Below are 20371 nucleotides of genomic sequence, written 5' to 3'. Positions count from 1 at the left end.
TAGTAAGCGCTTAGCAAAAACCGCCGTTATTATTATCCTTCTTATAAAAGCAGGTGGGAGAAAGCGGTTTCCCGGGGCTTTCGAATTCCCCCACCCGCACCCCTCTGTTCTCTTTGGTCAGCTGGGGAGAGGGCAGAAGAGCCGAAGAAAAGGTGAGCTCTCTGGAAAGATTAGATTTCGGGGGGGAAGGGGGATGGAGGGAGACCCCAAAGTTAATCCCTCCTTCCGACCTAGCCCGCCCCTGTTTCCCTCCCCGGTTTCTTCTTCCGACCCTCACCCGTCCCTGAGATTCGGGCATCCAGCGGCCCCCTCCCCCTTTCACCCCTGCGGCCCCCTCCTCCATCTCGGGCCTTCGTGCGCCACTACTACCATGGTGAAACCAACACCGATTGAGGTTCAAAGCGCAAAAAGCAGAAGGAGGATTCGGATTGGTCCATCTCATTAAAAAAGGGACCCCAAAATGTGGTTGCCCCCCCCAAAAAAAGAAAACGCACCCCTTCAAATGAGTGAACTTCAACCCAAGGAAGTCGGGAAGCAGGGTGGGGGGCTTGGGGCCTTAGGAGGAGGGGTCGCCGTGGGAATCAAAATGTTCTCCAAAGTGCACGGGGGCTTCGATCCTCACCCAGACCAGCTGCTCTGGCCTCCTTCAGGAGGCGAAGGCTGACGGGAGCCCCCTCCCCTCGGCTTCCTGCTTCCCTTTCCTCCAGGTGCTGATTTGGGGGGGGGACCTCTTTTCTCCCTAAAAAGTCTCATGAGGTTGTTGGTTTTTCTTATTTTAAAAGCGAAAAGGAAGTCAGGGGTGACTTCTGCCCGTCCCCCTCCACCATATCTCCTTGTCCCACTCGGACCCTCTCACCATCCCAAAACAGTGGGTTGCGGGGCAGGGGGCTGGGGAAGCCCCCCTGATGTTGGTCATGCAGGCCATAAGGGACTCCCACCTCTTCTCACCCCCCCTCCCAAATCCGAGCAGAGTATCCAGGAGTCCCGACCCCTGAGCAAGCTTCCTCCAGCCTCTTAGCTCGACCCGGGACGCCGGGAGAGGGGGAACTGGAAGAGGAAGAGGATGGGAGAAAAATGAGGAGGAGGGGGAGGAGGAAGAGAGTCAAGGAACCAAAGGGGACAACCCCAGCCCCCCGCTCCCCGTGCCCAACCGACTCTTGATAGCAGCAGTTGTGCTACCAAGCGCTTAGTACAGCGCTCTGCACACAGTAAGCGCTCAATAAATCCGATCGAATGAGCCGTGGGCCCTCGCTGACCCGGACGGCTGTTGAAGTCGGAACCCGGCGGGGAAATCGGTCTGGGATCCCGGAGTTGGGGCGGTGAAGACGCCCCTCCTCTCCCACTCCCATTGTACGTCCTCCGCTCCCCCTAAAAAACCGCTCCGGCCCCCCAGTTATGTTCGGCCGCACCCCCGGGGGGGAGAGAAAAAGCGGGGAAAGGTGGGAGGCATCATCCGCATAGCCTCGGCCTACCCCCTCGCACGGTCCCACCGATGGAGGCCCCCCATCTCACTCCATCCCCGGGCCGGCCGGTGGGATGGAAGACCCCCAGGGGGAAGAAGGGGGGAAGTGGGAAGGTCCCTGAATATCAGGGATGGGTCAAAAGCCCCCCACCCCATCCCCTTCCCCCCGCCCGTCTCTCCCCGCCCCATCTTCCGCCCTGCAGAGATGGAGGGCAGGGGGGCCGGGGGACCCCTCCCTCACACGTGAGTCTGCATCCTCTGCTGCTGGAAACGCTGGCCGTAGTCCGAATGCTGCGACGTGTACGAGAACCGTGTGGCCGTCGAGTACTTGCCCAGGGGGTCGTAGGGTTCGTAGGGGGCCCGCTCCAGGCCCGTGGGCTGCGGGTAGCCCAGCCGGTAGGCCGGGTAGCCGGGGGCGGCGGGGAAGGCGTGGGGGGCGAACTTCTCGTAGTTCTCGTAGGACAGCTGGCTGGCCGTGTCCCCCGGGGCCACCGGGGCCGGCGGCGCGGGCCCCGGCGGGGCCTGCTCGGGGCCGTATTCGGTGGCCGGCCCGCGGCCGTAGGAGCTGAGCTGGGCGTAGCCGCTGGCGTGGGACAGGCGGGAGGAGGGCCGCGGGTCGTAGCGGGCCGGACCGGCCGTCCGGTAGTCGGGGTACAGGACCGAGCGGGACGCCGGGCGGTCTTCGTGCGCCCGCACGTTGTAGTAGCCGTTGGTGGGGTCCTGCGGTTGGGGTGGGGGGGAAATTCATTCATTCAGTCGTATTTATTGAGCGCTTACTGTGTGCAGAGCACCGTACTAAGCGCTTGGGAGGTCCAAGTTGGCAACATATAGAGACGGTCCCTACCCAACAGCGGGCTCACAGTCTAGAATGGGACGGGCTCGCTGAGGAGACCCCTTCCCCCCCAATTTCTTTCACTCCTCCTCCTCCAGCCCACCCCCAGAACCAGCCCCCTCACACCTGGACGCTGTAGTAGCCGCTGGAAGTGACCCAAGCAGAGAGAGAGGGAGGCGAGAGGGATGGGCCCGCCCGGGCCTCTCCCCTCCTCAATCCCCTTCGTCGGGGTCCCAGCGGTCTCTCACCTTCATCTCGTACTCCTCCCGGGGGTCCATGGAGTCACAGCGCAGGTCCTGCTTCAGGTCCACATCGTCCTTAAATGACTGAGTCAGCGGGACGCGGGGAGGACGGGAGGGTAGAGTCAGGGGCTGGGAGGGGGGTCAAGGGTCGGGAGGAAGGGTCAGGGAGCAGAGGCCGGGGAAGGAGGGGACCTGGGGGGGACGGCCGGGGTGGGGGGACGGAGGCCAGGCGCTCACCGAGTAAATGGCCTTCATGACGCGGGTGGCCGTGGAGACGCTGGCCGTGTCCTCCTCGCGGTCGGCGTGCAGGGGCAGCGGCTCCCTGTTCACCGTCTCCACCTTGATGTCCAGTTTCCTCAGCGTCACGTCCTTGCGGCCTGGCGGGAGAGCGGAGCGGGGCCCGTGGGCGGGAGGGGTCTGCCGGGCGACCCTGTCCGGCTCCCTCGACCTCTCTGGGCCCGCAAGAGTGTAAGCTCATTAAGGGCAGGAAACGCGTCCACCAACCCTGTTATATCCTACTCTCCCAAGCGCTTAGTACAGTGCACGCAGTAAGTACAGTGCACACAGTAAGTGCTCAATAAGTAGCATGGCCTAGAGAAGCGGTGTGGCCTAGTGGAAAGAGCTCGGGCCTGGGAGGACCACCATTCGAGTCCCAGATCTGCCAATTAATTAATAATAATAATAATGACGGCATTTATTAAGCGCTTGCTATGTGCAAAGCACTGTTTTAAGCACTGGGGAGGTTACAAAGTGATCAGGTTGCCCCATGGGGGGGCTCACAGTCTTAATCCCCATTTTCCAGATGAGGTAACTGAGGCCCAGAGAGGTGAAGTGACTTGCCCAAAGTCACCCAGCTGACAATTGGCAGAGCCGGGATTTGAACCCATGCCCTCTGACTCCAAAGCCTGGGCTTTTTCCACTGAGCCACGGCTGCTTCTCTTCAGTTGCTTGCTGTGTGATCTGGGGCAAATCACCTAATCAATCAATCAATCAATCGTATTTATTGGGCGCTTACTGTGTGCAGAGCACTGTACCAAGCGCTTGGGAAGTCCAAGTTGGCAACATATAGAGATGGTCCCTACCCAACAGTGGGCTCACAGTCTAGAAGGGGGAGACAGAGAACAAAACAAAACGTATTAACAAATTAAAATAAATAGAATAGATATGTACAAGTAAAATAAATAAATAAATAGAGTAATAAATAGGTACAGACATATATACATATATCCAGGTGCAGTGGGGAAGGGAAGGAGGTAAGGCGGGGGGGATTGAGGGGGGCAAGAGGGGGAGAGGACGGACCTCTCTGTGCCTCAGTTCTCCCATTCTCCCTCCTATTTAAGACTCTGAGCTCCATGCGAGACAGGAGTGGTGTCCAATTTAGCTACCCCAGCACTTACAGCAGTGTTTGACACAAGAAGCAGGGTGGCCCAGTGGATAGAGCAGGGGTCTGGGGGTCAGAAGGGCCTGGGTTCTAATCCTGACTCCGCCACTTTGCTGTGTGACCCTGGGCAGGTCGATTGACTTTGTGCAGCTGTAAAATGGGGATTGGGAGTGTGATCCTATGTGGGGCAGGACTCCGTCCAACTTGATGGACGGGCCAACCAGTCTTCTAGACTGTGAGCCCGTTGTTGGGTAGGGACCGTCTCTATATGTTGCCAATTTGGACTTCCCAAGCGCTTAGTACAGTGCTCTGCAAACAGTAAGCGCTCAATAAATACGATTGAATGAATGAATAAATGAATAAATGATGGCCTTGTATCTACCCTGGTGCTTAGAACAGTGATTGACACCCAGTAAACGCTGTGTACTGAGCACTTAAGGCGTGCAGAGCACTGGGCTAAACGCTTGGGAGAGGACAGTAGAACAATCAACAGACACATTCCCTGCCCACAACGAGCTGCCAGTCTAGAGGGGGGAGGTTCGGGGCTTGGAGATGCTGGAGGACAGGGTGGGTGGTCCCCCCGGGGTGCCCGACGTCCACACTCACTGCCTTTCCGGCGCCGGTAGAGGAAGAAGACGAAGGTGACGAAGAAGAAGATGAGCAGGATCCCGGCCCCGATGGTGGCCCCGGCGATGACCCCCACGGGCAGCACCTCTGCGGGAGGAGGAAGGGGTCAGTGCCGCGGGGAGGGGACACGGTGGGGTCCGGAGGGCCAGGGGTCCAGCTCTCGGGGTGGGGGAGAGGAGAGGGCAGTGGGGACGGTCATTCCTTGGGGTGGAAGGGAGCTCTGGGGATGGGGAGGTGGGAGTCTTGGGGGTGGGGAGGGGGATGCAGAGGGGTGAGATGAACAGTTAGGCCTAGGGGGTGGGGTGGGAAAAGGAGAAAGTGCTGGGGATGTGGAACGAGGGGGTTCAGGGCTGAAAGTTGGGATGGAAGCCCTGGAGACTGGAATAGAGGGGTAGGGTTGTGTCTGGAGAGGGGCAGAGGAGAGAGTGGTCAGCCCGGAAGGTGGAGGTGAGGCCACTGGGGGATGGAGAAGGAGAGAGGGGTGTGCTCAACCGGGAGGGTGTTGGAGGAAATCTAGGGGCAGGGAAGAGGGGCATGGTTGGGTCCGAAGGGTGTTGGGGGCCACTGAGGCTGGAGAGAGGGTCTGGAGGGTGTGGGGAATCCCCGGGGGGCAGGGAAGAGGGGTCCAGTTGGGTCTGGAGAGTGTGGGGACTCCCCAGAGGGCAGGGAAGAGGGGTCCAGTTGGGTCTGGAGAGGGTGGGGACTCCCTGGGGGGCAGGAAAGAGGAGTCCAGTTGGGTCTGGAGAGTGTGGAGACTCCCGAGAGAGCAGGGAGGAAAGAGGGGTCCAGGTGGGTCTGGAGAGTGTGGGGACTCCCCGGGGGGCAGGAAAGAGGGGTCCAGGTGGGTCTGGAGAGTGTGGGGACTCCCCAGTGGGCAGGAAAGAGGAGTCCAGTTGGGTCTGGAGAGTGTGGGGACTCCCCGGGGGGCAGGGAAGAGGGGTCCAGTTGGGTCTGGAGAGTGTGGGGACTCCCCGGGGGGCAGGAAAGAGGGGTCCAGTTGGGTCTGGGGAGTGTGGGGGCTTCCCGGGGGTCAGGACAGAGGGGTCCAGTTGGGTCTGGAGAGTGTGGGGACTCCCTGGGGGGCAGGGAAGAGGGGTCCAGTTGGGTCTGGAGAGTGGGGAATCCCAAGGGGGCAGGAAAGAGGAGTCCAGTTGGGTCTGGAGAGTGTGGGGACTCCCCGGGGGGCAGGGAAGAGGGGTCCAGTTGGGTCCGGAAGTCGGGAAGGTAGAGACGGGAGCGAGGCTGAGGGGGACGGCGGGGCGCGGCCCCGGCATCCGCCGGTGGGCCCTCCCCGGTCCCCGCGGGCACCTCTCTCCTGCAGCTGGATGATGGCGGTGCCAGGCCCGAAGCTATTCCAGGCGGTGCAGTTATAGTGAGTCTGGAAGTCCACCTCGGCCACGTTGTGGATGGTCAGGGTGGACAGGACCCCGCTGCCCAGGTTGGTCCGCTCCACCGTGTAGCGCTCCAGCGTGCCCGTCTCCAGGAAGTTCTCCTTCCACGCCCAAGCCTGCCGGGGCCGTCCCCGAGGGGCCACGGACCGGATGCAGAGGCCGGGCTCAGCGGCCGCTGCCCCCAGCCCCCCAAAAGCCCTCTGGTTTCCTCCCGACTTCCTCTTGGCTTCCTACAGGCCGCTCCACCCCAGCCTCAGTGGCTTAGCATCTCTTGTCATCCGGTGCCCGAGTCACTTAACTTCTCTGGGCCTCAGTTCCCTCATCTGTGAAATGGGGATTAAAACTGTGATTCCCCCCATGGGACAACCCGATCACAACAGAGAAGCAGCGTGGCTCAGTGGAAAGAGCACGGGCTTTGGGGTCAGAGGTCATGGGTTCGAATCCCGGCTCCACCACATGTCTGCTGTGTGACCTTGGGCAAGTCACTTAACTTCTCTGAGCCTCAGTTACCTCATCTGTAAAATGGGGATTAAGACTGTGAGCCCCACGTGGGACAACCTGATCACTTTGTATCCCCCCAAGCGCTTAGAACAGTGCTTTGCACACAGTAAGCGCTTAACAAATGCCAACATTATTATTATTATTATTATTGTAACCTCCCCAGCGCTTAGAACAGTGCTTTGCACATAGTAAGCACTTAACAAATACCATCATTATTATTATTATTATTATTATTATTATTATTGTTATCCAGGGCCTCTCGAGGTCACGGCAGGGTAAGGCTGTGCCCTCTGCGCCCACCCCCTTTGCTCCATCCTCCCAGCCCCTTCCCACTCCCCCTCCCCATTTCCCCCCATTACCTCCCCCAACCCACGACCCCCTCCTCTATAATAATAATAATAATAATAATAATAATAATAATAATAATAATGGTATTTGTTAAGCTCTTACTACGTGCCAAGCACTGTTCTAAACGCCGGAGCACTGTTCTCTTCTCCCCTCCCTCTTCTACGCCCCCTCCCCATTCCCCCACTGCCCCACTCCACTCCTCTCCTCCCTCCTAATCCCCTCCTCCCCACAACTGGAAAGAGCCCGGGCTTGGGAGTCCGAGGTTGTGGGTTCTAATCCCGCTCCGGCACTTGTGAGCTGTGTGACTATGGGCAAGTCACTTCACTTCTCTCCCCCTTTTAGACTGTGAACCCACTGTTGGGTAGGGACTGTCTCTATATGTTGCCAACTTGCACTTCCCAAGCGCTTAGTACAGTGCTCTGCACACAGTAAGCGCTCAATAAATACGATTGATTGATTGATTGACTCTCTGGGCCTCAGTGACCTTGCTTGGAAAATGGGGATGAAGACTGTGAGCCCCCCCGTGGGACAATCTGATGACCTTGTATCTAACAGCGCTTAGAATAGTGCTTGGTACATTCATTCATTCAATCGTATTTATTGAGCGCTTTCTGTGTGCAGAGCACTGGACTAAGCGCTTGGGAAGTACAAGTCGGCAACATATAGAGATGGTCCCTACCCGACAACGGGCTCACAGTCTAGAAGGGGGAGACAGACAATGAAATAAAATATATTAACATAATAAAATAAATAGAATAGTAAGCGCTTAACAAATGCTGTTTTATTTTATGATTATTATTATTATTATTATTATTATTATTATTATTACCCCTCTGGGGGTAGCACTAGGGGTGGCTCCAGTGGAGAAATCCCTCCACCCCCCCCAGGAGTTGGAGGCTCTGGCCAGCAGTAAGTGGCCATCCCTGGGTAGCCCTGGACTTAAAAAAATGGCCATTAAAGATGATGAGCAGTTTGGCTCCTAATGGCCCTGGGAATAATTCATGGGAATAATTCATGGAATAATAATTTTAATTCATCCCTGGAGGAGGAGGGGAAAGAGGAGGGGGAAGAGGAGCGGGAGGGAAAAGGGGGGAACAAGGCTGGGAGATAATGGAGGGGGAATTTTTGGGGGTGGGCTTTGCGATCCCATCTAAGACGGGAGGGGTCCGGGATGATGGAAAGGAGGGGGGAAACTGAGAAAGGCTTGGAAGTTCTGCCACCGCCCCCCACCCCGAATTCCCAATGCGCGGCGTTGGGGGCATGCTGAAAAGAAACATTCCACTTTATACCCTAAGCACTGTTCTAAGCGCTGGGGTAGATGCAACGTAATCAGGTTGTCCCACGTGGGGCTCACAGTTTTATTAAGCGCTTAGTACAGTGCTAAGTGCTTAGTACAGTGCTCTGCCCACAGTAAGCACTCAATAAATATGATTGAATGAATGAATAATAATAATAATAATTATGGTTCTTGTTAAGTGCTTACTATGTGCCAGGCACTGTAGTAAGCGCTGGGGTGGATACAAGCAAATCGGGATGGACACAGTCCCTGTCCCGCGTGGGGCTCACAGTCTTCATCCCCATTTTACAGATGAGGGAACTGAGGCCCAGAGAAGTGAAGTGACTTGTCCAAGGTCTCCCTCCGCCTCTCCCTCGCGACCACCGTGTCCCTTCCCCGAGACTCACAGTGGGCGACACGGCGACGACGATGACGAGTATGATATTTGTTCAGCGCTTACTATGTGCCAGGCACCATACTAAGCGCCGGGGTGGAGCCAAACAAATCGATTGGGACCCAGTCCCTGTCCCACGTGGGTCTCCCAGTCTCCAGCCCCATTTGACAGATGAGGGAACTGAGGCCCAGAGAAGCCAAGTGATGGGGCTCCCAGTCTCCATCCCCATTTGACAGGTGAGGGAACTGAGGCCCAGAGAAGCCAAGTGATGGGGCTCCCAGTCTCCATCCCCTTTGACAGGTGAGGGAACTGAGGCCCAGAGAAGCGAAGTGATGGGGCTCCCAGTCTCCATCCCCGTTTGACAGGTGAGGGAACTGAGGCCCAGAGAAGCCAAGTGATGGGGCTCCCAGGCTCCATCCCCATTTGACAGATGAGGGAACTGAGGCCCAGAGAAGCCAAGTGATGGGGCTCCCAGTCTCCATCCCCATTTGACAGATGAGGGAACTGAGGCCCAGAGAAGCCAAGTGACTTGCCCAAGGTCACCCAGCAGGCTAACGGCGGAGCAGGGAACGAACCCACGACCTTCCAACTCCCAGGCCCGGTCTCTAGCCACTAGGCCAGGCTTCTAGACCGTGAGCCCGTTTTTGGGTAGGGACCGTCTCTATATGTTGCCAACTTGCAAGCGCTTAGTACAGCGCTCTGCACGCAGGAAGCGCTCAATAAATACGATTGAATGAATGAATGCTGATGGAAACGGCCCATTTTCCGGCGCCCCTTCCCCCGTGACCCCTGTGCCCCTTTCCCAAGCCACCCTGCCACCCCCCCAACGAAGCCCCCTTCCCCAAGACTCACAATGCGGTCAGGCGGCGGCGTGCTACTGATGAAACAATTCACCTTCCCCCCGTCGCCCCTCACGGCGAACTGGACGGCCTCGCTGGAGATGATGGGAGGGCCTACAAGTTGGGAAGGCCCGGGGTTGCGGCGGGGGCGTCCGGAGGGTCACCTCGGCCCCCTCTCCGGCCCAGCGTCCCCCCAGCCGGGGGTCCCCACTGACCATTGACGAAGAGAGGCACCTCCCTCTCGGCCACGCCGATGCGGGGGACGATGGCTCGGCAGGTGTAGACGCCCGCGTCCGTCTGGCTCACGGCCTTCAGGTGCAGCTGGTTGCCATTACTGAGGACCTGGGAGTCCACCGGACACCCTGTTTCACCCTGCCGCGGCCGAAGACGCCCCCTCAACTCCCTCCGCTCCAGTCTGCGACCTGCTAGATTCTCCAGGACACCAACACCAAGACCCTGCTCCCATCCTCCTAATTGGCAGACCCCCAAACCCTGCTCTTGCCCCCCAATTCTGTCAGACCCCAGACCCTGCTTCTGTCCCCCTAATTCTGTCAGACCCCAGACCCTCCTCCTGACCCCCAGATTCTGCAGGACACCAACAACAAGACCCCACTCCCGTCCCCCTAATTCTGAAAGACCCCCAAACCTTGTTTTTGTCCCCCTAATTCTGCCAGACCCCAGAGCCTCCTCCTGCCCCCCAGATTCTGCAGGACACCAACACCAAGACCCCACTCCTGTCCCCCTAATTCTGACAGACCCCCAAACCCTGTTCTTGTCCCCCTAATTCTGCCAGACCCCAGATCCTGCTCCTGCCCCCCTAATTCTGACAGGCCCCAGACCCTCCTCCTGCCCCCCAGATTCTCCAGGACACCAACACTAAGACCCTGCTCCCGTCCCCCTAATTGACAGACCCCCAAACCCTGCTCTTGCCCCCTAATTCTGCCAGACCCCAGACCCTCCTCCTGCCCCCCAGATTCTACAGGACACCAACACCAAGACCCCACTTCCATTTGAATCCTCCCCCGGAGGATTCAATCCTACCATGTTGGAGTCTTTCTTGGTCCAAGTCAGGGTGAGGGGTGGGTTTCCGGCCCAAACGCACGTCAGGGTCACGTCCGAGCCGATGTCCGTGGTCGTGGGCTTGGGGTCCACCACGATCCGGGGGGCGACTGAGGCCAGGAGGCGGCGGGCGGAGGGGACGATTCGATTCAATTCAACCCAATCGTATTTATTGAGCGCTTGCTGGGCGCACAGCACTGTACTAAGCGCTTGGGATACACGAGTCGGGGTCGGGGGGCGCTGAGAGGCCCCTCTCACTCCCCCTCGCTGGGCAAATAATAATAATAATAATAATGACGGCATTTATTAAGCGCTTACTATGTGCAATGGGAGTCAGGAGATGGAGGCTCCAGTCTCCCCTTATAGACTGGAAGCTCACTGTGGGCAGGGATAGAACCTACCAACCTTGCTGTACTGGACTCTCCCGAGCGCTTAGTACACTGCTCCCAGCCCCACAGCACTTGTGTATATAGCTCTCATTTTATTTATTTGTCTCGATGTCTGTCTCCACCGCCCCCTTAGACAATAAACCCGTAGTGGACAGGGAATGTCTCTGCACACAGTAAGCGCTCAGTAAATACGATTGAATGTCACCATTTATTGTTGTATCGTCCTCAGATAAGCAGCGTGGCTCAATGGAAAGAGCCCGGGCTTAGGAGTCGGAGGTCCTGGGTTCTAATCCCGGCTCCGCCACTCGTCAGCTGGGTAACCTTGGGCAAGTCACTTCACTTCTCTGGGCCTCAGTTCCCTCATCTGGAAAATGGGGATGAAGACTGGGAGCCCCACGTGGGACCACCTGATCACCTTGTATCCCCCCCAGCGCTTAGAACAGTGCTTCGCACAAACTAAGAGCCTAACAAAGGCCATTATTATTATTATTATTTATTTGTATCGATGGCAAATAGTAAATTGATCGATAGTAAATGCTTAACAAATGCCATCATCGTTATTATTATTATAATTTCCCAAGCGCTTAGTGCAGTGCTACGCACACAGTCCAGGCTCAGTAAATACCACTTATTGACAGATTTGTTCAGACTCTCATATATTCAATCATATTTATTGAGCGCTTACTTCATTATTATTGTTATAATTTCCCAAGTGCTTAGTACAGTGCTACGCACACAGTCCGGGCTCAGCAAATACCACTGATTGACAGATTTGTTCAGACTCTCATATACTCAATCATATTTATTGAGCGCTTACTTCATTATTATTGTTATAATTTCCCAAGTGCTTAGTACGGTGCTACGCACACAGTCCAGGCTCAGCAAATACCACTGATTGACAGATTTGTTCAGACTCTCATATATTCCATCATATTTATTGAGCGCTTACTGTGTGCGGGGCACTGTACTAAGCGATTGGGAGAGGACAATAGAATGACCAGACACATTCCCTGCCCACAACGAGCTTACAGCCTAGAAGTGGGGGGAGAGGCAGAAGTAAATGGAAAGAAATAAATAACAGATGGGTACATAAGTGCAAAAGAGCACGGGCTTTGGAGTCAGAGGTCATGGGTTCAAATCCCGGCTCCGCCAATTGTCAGCTGGGTGACTTTGGGCAAGTCACTTCACTTCTCTGGGCCTCATCTGTCAAATGGGGATGAAGACTGTGAGCCCCCCAGGAGACAACCTGATCACCTTGTAACCTCCCCAGTGCTTAGAACAGTGCCTGGCACATAGTAAGCGCTTAATAAATGCCATTATTATTATTATTATTATTTATAAGTGCCGCTGGGTGTTGAGTTTGAATCCTCCCCCAGAAGGGTCAGGTTTGCAGAACAGGATTAGGGGTGTCCCCTGTCCCCCCCAGGCCACTCGCACATACACAAACCCACCCCTTCGGACCCCATAAGGGCCCATTGACCCCATCGCTCTGCCCCGCCGGGGTCTTCTTCCACCCCTGGCCCCTCTGGCCCCCTTTTTCCTCTCCTCCTCCCCATCCCCCCCGCCTACCTCCTTCCCCTCCCCACAGCACCTGTAGATATGTTTGTACAGATTTATTATTCTATTTATTTTACTTGTACGTATTTACTATTCTATTTATTTTCTTAATGATGTGCACCTAGCTTTATTTCTATTTATTCTGGCGGCTTGACACCCGTCCGCATGTTTTGTTTTGTCGTCCGTCTCCCCTGTCTAGACTGGGAGCCCTTTGTTGGGTAGGGACCGTTCTATAGGTTGCCAACTTGTACTTCCCAAGCGCTTAGTCCAGTGCTCTGCACATAGTAAGCGCTCAATAAATACGATTGAAGGAATGAATGAATGGTCACTCACAGTGCACATCCACCAGGGTGCTGACGTTGGTACTGCCCACGTCGTTGTGGACTTCGCAGGACACGGGTTCGGTGAAAAAGGAGTAGTCCACGTGGGTCTCATAGTGGCTGTCCCGCGCTTCCTCGATCGGCAGCCCCCCCTTGGCCCACCTGCGCACGCCAAACCACGGGCTGGGGACCCCAGCTCCGCCGGGCCCGGGACCCCAATTTTCACAGGCCCCAGACCCTGCTCCTCCTCCCCTGATTCTGCTGCTCATCCAGACCCAGCTCCTGTCCCCCGGAATCTGACAGACCCCAGACTTTGCTCTTGACCTCCTGGTTCTGACAGACCCCAGACCCTCCTCCTGCCCCCCCAAATTTTCCAGGACACCAACACCAAGACCCCGCTCCCATCCCCGTAATTCTGACAGACCCTCAAACCCTGCTCTTGCCCCCCGATTCTGCCAGACCACAGATCCTGCTCTTGTCCCCCTAATTCTGACAGACCCCAGACCCTCCTCCTGCCCCCCAGATTCTCCAGGACACCAACACCAAGACCCTGCTTCCATCCCCCTAATTGACAGACCCCCAAACCCTGCTCTTGCCCCCCAATTCTGTCAGACCTCAGACCCTGCTTCTGTTCCCCTAATTCTGTCAGACCCCAGACCCTCCTCCTGCCCCCCAGATTCTGCAGGACACCAACAACAAGACTCCACTCCTGTCCCCCTAATTCTGAAAGACCTCCAAACCCTGCTCTTGTCCCCCTAATTCTGCCAGACCCCAGACTCTCCTCCTGCCCCCCAGATTCTGCAGGACACCAACACCAAGACCCCACTCCTGTCCCCCTAATTCTGAAAGACCCCCAAACCCTGCTTTTGTCCCCCTAATTCTGCCAGACCCCAGACCCTCCTCCTGCCCCCCAGATTCTGCAGGACACCAACACCAAGACCCCGCTCCTGTCCCCCTAATTATGACAGACCCCTCCTCCTGCCCCCCCAGATTCTGCAGGACACCAACACCAAGACCCCACTCCCATCCCCCTAATTCTGAAAAGCCCCCAAACGCTGCTCTTGTCCCCCTAATTCTGACAGACCCCAGACCCTGCTCCTGTCCCCCTAATTCTGACAGACCCCAGACCTTTCTCCTGCCCCCCAGATTCTGCAGGACACCACCAACAAGACCCCACTCCCGTCCCCCTAATTCTGAAAGACCCCCAAACCCTGCTCTTGTCCCCCTAATTCTGACAGAGCCCAGACCCTCCTCCTGCCCCCCAGATTCTGCAGGACACCAACACCAAGACCCCACTCCCGTCCCCCTAATTCTGACAGACCCCCAAACCCTGCTCTTGTCCCCCTAATTCTGACAGACCCCAGACCCTCCTCCTGTCCCCCCAGATTCTGCAGGACACCAACACCAAGACCCCGCTCCCATCCCCCTACTTCTGAAAGACCCCCAAACTCTGCTCTTGTCCTCCCACTTCTGCCAGACCCCAGACCCTCCTCCTGTCCCCCCAGATTCTGCAGGACACCAACACCAAGACCCCGCTCCCATCCCCCTAATTCTGAAAGACCCCCAAATCCTGCTCTTGTCCTCCCAATTCTGCCAGACCCCAGACCCTCCTCCTGCCCCCCAGATTCTGCAGGACACCAACACCAAGGCCCCACTTCCATCCCCCTAATTTTGAAAGACCCCCAAACCCTACTCTTGTCCCCCTAATTCTGCCAGACCCCAGACCCTCCTCCTGTCCCCCGAGATTCTGCAGGACACCAACACCAATACCCCACTCCTGTCCCCCTAATTCTGACAGACCCCCAAACCCTGCTTTTGCCCCCCAATTCTGCCAGACCCCAGACCTTCCACCTGCCCTCCTAGATTCTGCAGAACACCAACACCAAGACCCCACTCCTGTCCCCCTAATTCTGACAGACCCCCAAACCCTGCTCTTGCCCCCCTAATTCTGCCAGACCCCAGACCCTCCTCCTGCCCCCCACATTCTGCAGGACACTAACACCAAGACCCTGCTCCCGTCCCCCTAATTCTGACAGCCCCCCAAACCCTGCTCTTGCCCCCCAATTCTTCCAGCCCTCAGACCCTGTTCCTGCCTCTCTGATTCTGCCAGACCCTGCTTGCACCCCCTCCCCTCCAAATTCTTCCCCCCCCCCCCCGGCTCCCAGCCCCCCGACCTCACCTGTACCCCTTGATCTCAGGGTTGGCTTTGGCCTGGCAGGTGAAGAGGACTCTCTCTCCCTCCTGCACGGTCTGGGGTTGGATGGACAGGGTGACGGTGGGCGGATCTGTAAAATGGTGCCAGGGAGGGATTAAGCAAGGTCAGCGATTACTGACCCCTCCAGGGGCTCCCATCAACAGCAATAATAATAATAATAACAATAATAATAATCTTCTAGTCTGTGAGCCCATTGTTGGGTAGGGACCGTCTCTATATGTTGCCAACTTGGACTTCCCAAGCACTTAGTACAGTGCTCTGCACACAGTAAGTGCTCAGTAAATATGATTGAATGAATGAATGACTGGCTCTAGATGCAAGCGCTTAGTACAGTGCTCTGCACACAGTAAGCGCTCAATAAATACGATTGAATGAATGAATAATGTGCCCAGGAGGAGACGGATGGGTTGGATTCCCGGGAGAAGCAGTGCAGCCTAGCGGAAAGACCCCCCGAGCCTGGCACTCAGAAGGACCTGGGTTCTAATCCCGGCTCCGTACTTGACTGCTGTGTGACTTTGGACAAGTCCCTTAAAAAAAAATTGATGGTGTTTGTTAAGCGCTTACTATGTGCAAAGCACTGTTCTAAGCGCTGCGGGGGGGGGGACACAAGGTGAGCAGGTTGTCCCACGTGGGGCTCACAGGCTTCCTCCCCATTTTACAGATGAGGTTACTGAGGCCCAGAGAAGTCAAGCGACTTGCCCAAAGTCACACAGCTGATAAGTGGAGGAGCAGGGATTAGAACCCGTGACATTCTGACTCCCAAACCCGGGTTCTTTCCACTGAGCCATGCTCCTCTGTGCCTTAACTTCTCTGTGCCTTAGTTCCCTCATCGGTAAAATGGGGATGAAGACTGTGAGCCCCCCGCGGGACAACCTGATCACCTTGTAACCTCCCCAGCGTTTAGAACAGTGCTCTGCACCTAGTAAGCGCTTAATAAATGCCATCATTCTTTATTTATTAAGTCACTTCACTCTTGTGGGCCTCAGTGACCTCAGCTGTAAAACAGGGACAAAAACCGTGAACCCCAGGTGGGACAGGAAACTCTGTCCAACCTGATGAGCTTGAATCTGCTCTAGCGCTTAGTACAGTGCCTGGCATGGCTCAGTGGAAAGAGCCCGGGCCTTGGAATTAGAGGTCATGGGTTCTAATCCCGGCCCCGCCGCTTGTCAGCTGGGTGACTTTGGGCTAGTCACTTAACTTCTCTGGGCCTCAGTGGCCTCATCTGGAAAATGGGGTTTAAGACTGTGAGCCCCCCGTGGGACAACCGGATTACCTTGTATCTCCCCCAGCACTTAGAACAGTGCCTTGCACATAGTCTATGTTACCAACTTGTACTTCCCAAGCGCTTAATACAGTGCTCTGCACACAGTAAGCGCTCAATAAATACGATTGATTGATTGATAGTAACTGCTTAACAAATTCCATTATTATTATTATTATTGTTATTATTATTATTAAGAGTTTAGGAGAAGCAGCGTGGCTCAGTGGAAAGAGCCTGGGCTTTGGAGTCAGAGGTCATGGGTTCAAATCCCGGCTCTGCCACTTGTCAGCTGGGTGACTTTCTCTGTGCCTCAGTGACCTCATCTGTAAAATGGGGATGAAGACTGTGAGCCCCCTGTGGGACCACCTGATCACCTTGTAACCTCCCCAGCGCTTAGAACAGTGCTTTGCACAGAGTAAGCGCTTAATAAATGCCATCCTCATCCTCCTCCTCATCATCATCATTTAACAAATACCATGTAAAAAAAAATATCCTGGTTGGGGCGGGGGGGGGGGGGAGTCTAGCTGGCCAATACCGGGCACAGCCACAAGGGGGCAGTGCTGCCTCACGGGCCGGTTGGTGCGGAGAGTGGACGGCTCTGTTCATTCATTCATTCATTCATTCATTCCATCGTATTTATTGAGCGCTTACTGTGTGCAGAGCACTGTACTAAGCGCTTGGGAAGTCCAAGTCGGCAACATATAGAGACGGTTCCTACCCAACAGCGGGCTCACAGTGTTCCCCTCCTCCCCCTACCCGCCTTACCTCCTTTCCCTCCCCACAGCACCTATATATGTATATGTTTGTACAGATTTATTACTCTATTTATTTATTTATTTTACTTGTACATATTTATTCTATTTATTTTCTTTTGTTAATATGTTTTGTTTTGTCGTCCGTCTCCCCCTTCTAGACTGTGAGCACATAGTAAGCACTTAACAAATGCCATTATTATTATTATTATTATGGTGGTATTTATTCAGCGCTTACTCTGTGCCAGGCACTGTACTAAGCGCTGGGGTGGAGATGAGCAAATGGGGTTGGACACAGCCCCTGTCCCACATGGGGCTCACGGTCTTACATGAGCCGTAATAATAGTAATAAGAAGAATAATGATAATGATGGGGGCTTTTATAGCATTTGTTAAGCACTTACTATGTGCAAAGCACTGTTCTAAGCGCTGGGGGGGATACAAGGTGATCAGGTTGTCCCACGTGGGGCTCACAGTCTTCATCCCCATTTGACAGATGAGGGAACTGAGGCTCAGAGAAGTGAAGTGACTTGCCCAAGGTCATACAGCAGATATGTGGTGGAGTGGGATTAGAACCCAGGACCTCTGACTCCCAAGCCGGGCTCTTTCCACTGAGCCACGCTACTTCTAAGCGCTTACTAGGTGCCAGGCACTGTAGTAAGCGCTGAGGTGGAGACGAGCAAATGGGGTTGGACACAGTCCCTGTCCTGTGTGGGGCTCACGATCTTAAATGAGCCGTAATAACAGTAATAAGAAGAATAATGATAACGGTGGCATTTGTTAATAATAATAATAATAATAATAATGGCATTTATTAAGCGCTTACTATGTGCAAAGCACCGTTCTAAGCGCTGGGGGGATACAAGGTCATGAGGCTGTCCCATGTGGGGCTCACAGTCTTCACCCCCATTTTACAGATGAGGGAACTGAGGCACAGAGAAGTGAAGTGACTTGCCCAAAGTCACACAGCTGACAAGTGACGGAGCCGGGATTTGAACCCATGACCTCTGACTCCAAAGCCCGTGCTTTTTTCCACTGAGCCACACTGCTTCTGTTAAGCGCTTACTGTGTGCCAGGCACTGTACTAAGCGCTGGGGTGGAGACGAGCAAATGGGGTTGGACACAGTCCCTGTCTCACGTGGGGCTTATGGTCTTAAATGAGCTGTAATAATAATAATAAGAAGAAGAAGAGAAGCAGCGTGGCTCAGTGGAAAGAGCACGGGCCTTGAACTGAGGGGTCATGGGTTCAAATCCTGGCTCTGCCCATTGTCGCTGTGTGACTTTGGGCAAGTCACTTCACTTCTCTGGGCCTCAGTTCTCTCAACTGCAAAATGGGGATGAAGACTGTGAGCCCCCCGTGGGACAACCTGATCACCTTGTATCCTCCCCAGTGCTTAGAACAGTGCTTGGCACATAGTAAGCGCTTAACAAATGCCATCATTTTTATTATTATTCTCTGTGCCGCAGTTCTCTCAACTGTAAAATGGAGATGAAGACTGTGAGCTCCCCGTGGGACCACCTGATCACCTTGTATCCTCCCCAGCGCTTAGAACAGTGCTTTGCACATAGTATGCGCTTAACAAACACCATCATTATTATTATTCTCTGTGCCTCAGTTCTCTCAACTGTAAAATGGAGATTAAGACTGTGAGTCCCCCGTGGGACAACCTGATCACCTTGTATCCTCCCCAGCGCTTAGAACAGTGCTTTGCACATAGTAAGCGCTTAACAAACACCATCATTATTATTATTATTCTCTATGCCTCAGTTCTCTCAACTGTAAAATGGGGATGAAGACTTGAGCTCCCCGTGGGACAACCTGACCACCTTGTATCCTCCCCAGCGCTTGGCACATAGTAAGCACTTAACCAATGCCATCCTTATTATTATTATTCTCTGGGCCCCCGTGACCTCATCTGTAAAATGGGGATGAAGACTGCGAGCCCCCCGTGGGACAACCTGACCACCTTGTATCCTCCCCAGCGCTTGGCACATAGTAAGCGCTTCACTAATGCCATCCTTATTATTATTATTCTCTGGGCCCCCGTGACCTCATCTGTAAAATGGGGACGAAGACTGCGAGCCCCCCACGGGACAACCTGATCACCTTGGATCTAACTCCGGAACAGTGCCCGGCACATAGTAAGCACTTAACAAATCATCATCATCAATCATATTTATTGAGCGCTTACTGTGTGCAGAGCACTGGACTAATGCCATCGTTAGTATTGATGATGATCATCAATCGTATTTATTGAGCACTTACTATGTGCAGAGCACTGTACATGATTTAATGCTGTTGATGAGAGCAGCTGCGAAGCAGGCCGGTGACCCCCTAGGGTAGGGTCCCTCTCTGGTGGGGGGCACCCCCGGCCTCTAGCCGCCGCCGCCGCCCACCCATCCTCTTCACTCACGGTGCACGTTGAGCTGAATGGAGACCTCCTTGCCGGCGGGCACGGCCGTGTTGGTGCTTCGGCAGGTGTAGACCCGTCCGATGTCCAGGTCGGTGGGATGGATGAGGAGGTGGCTCACTGTGGTCTCCCGCTTGCCGTCAGGCAGGAACTCCTGCGGGGTAGAGGGCAGGGGGAAGCGGTTGGAAGCAAAAACTCCTCACCCTGGGCTTCCAGGCCGTCCATCCCCTCGCCCCCTCCGACCTCCCCTCCCTTCTGTCCTTCTCCAGCCCGGCCCGCACCCTCCGCTCCTCTGCCGCCGCTCCCCTCCTCACTGGGCCTCATCCTCGCCCGTCGCGCCGTCGACCCCCGGCCCACGTCCTTCCCCTGGCCCGGAATACCCTCCCTCCACGCATCGTCATCATCAATCGTATTTATTGAGCGCTTACTATGTGCAGAGCACTGGACTAAGCGCTTGGGAAGTACAAATTGGCAACATATAGAGACAGTCGCTACCCAACAGTGGGCTCACATCCTCCAAGCTAGCTCTCTTCCTCCCTTCAAAGCCGAGAGCTCACCTCCTCCAGGAGGCCTTCCCACACTGAGCCCCCTTTTTCCTCTCCTCCTCCCCATCCCCACCTCCTTCACCTCCCCTCAGCACTTGTATACATGTTTGTACAGATTTATGACTCTATTTATTTATTTATTTATTTTATTTGTACACATCTATTCTATTTATTTTGTTAGTATGTTTGGTTTTGTTCTCTGTCTCCCCCTTTTAGACTGTGAGCCCACTGTTGGGTAGGGACTGTCTCTATATGTTGCCAACTTGGACTTCCCAAGCGCTTAGTACAGTGCTCTGCACATAGTAGGCGCTCAATAAATACAATTGATGATGATGATGATTTGCTATTCTATTTTGTTAATGCTGTGCACTTAGCTTTAATTCTATTTGTTCTGACGTCTTGACACCCGTGCACTTGTTTTGTTTTGTTGTCCGTCTCCCCCTTCTAGACTGTGAGCCCGCTGTTGGGTAGGGACCGTCTCTCTATGTTGCCAACTTGGACTTCCCAAGCGCTTAGTCCAGTGCTCTGCACACAGTAAGCGCTCAGTAAATGCGATTGAATGAAATGAAT

The 20371-nt window shown here is 54.9% G+C and overlaps 1 protein-coding gene across 2 annotated transcripts in view; it reads right to left on the bottom strand.

Annotated features, from left to right (window-relative positions):
• Window positions 1-1646: 1646 nt before the first annotated feature.
• Window positions 1647-20371, bottom strand: part of KIRREL1 (kirre like nephrin family adhesion molecule 1) — a 94346-nt gene continuing 75621 nt past the window's right edge. For both annotated transcript variants that reach the window (XM_038768292.1, XM_038768293.1), the window contains exons 5-15: window positions 19260-19410; window positions 14798-14903; window positions 12632-12780; window positions 10335-10462; window positions 9509-9635; window positions 9307-9407; window positions 5853-6051; window positions 4524-4631; window positions 2774-2913; window positions 2543-2620; window positions 1647-2182 (exon numbers count right to left, since the gene is read on the bottom strand). In XM_038768292.1, the coding sequence (XP_038624220.1) occupies window positions 1700-2182; window positions 2543-2620; window positions 2774-2913; window positions 4524-4631; window positions 5853-6051; window positions 9307-9407; window positions 9509-9635; window positions 10335-10462; window positions 12632-12780; window positions 14798-14903; window positions 19260-19410 (1770 nt within the window). In that variant the 3' untranslated portion in view covers window positions 1647-1699. The remainder of the gene's footprint in view (window positions 2183-2542; window positions 2621-2773; window positions 2914-4523; window positions 4632-5852; window positions 6052-9306; window positions 9408-9508; window positions 9636-10334; window positions 10463-12631; window positions 12781-14797; window positions 14904-19259; window positions 19411-20371) is intronic.

The sequence above is a fragment of the Tachyglossus aculeatus genome, chromosome Y4 (genome assembly GCF_015852505.1).
Source record: "Tachyglossus aculeatus isolate mTacAcu1 chromosome Y4, mTacAcu1.pri, whole genome shotgun sequence".
Lineage (NCBI taxonomy): Eukaryota > Metazoa > Chordata > Mammalia > Monotremata > Tachyglossidae > Tachyglossus > Tachyglossus aculeatus.
This window is presented reverse-complemented; position numbering and strand designations above follow the sequence as displayed.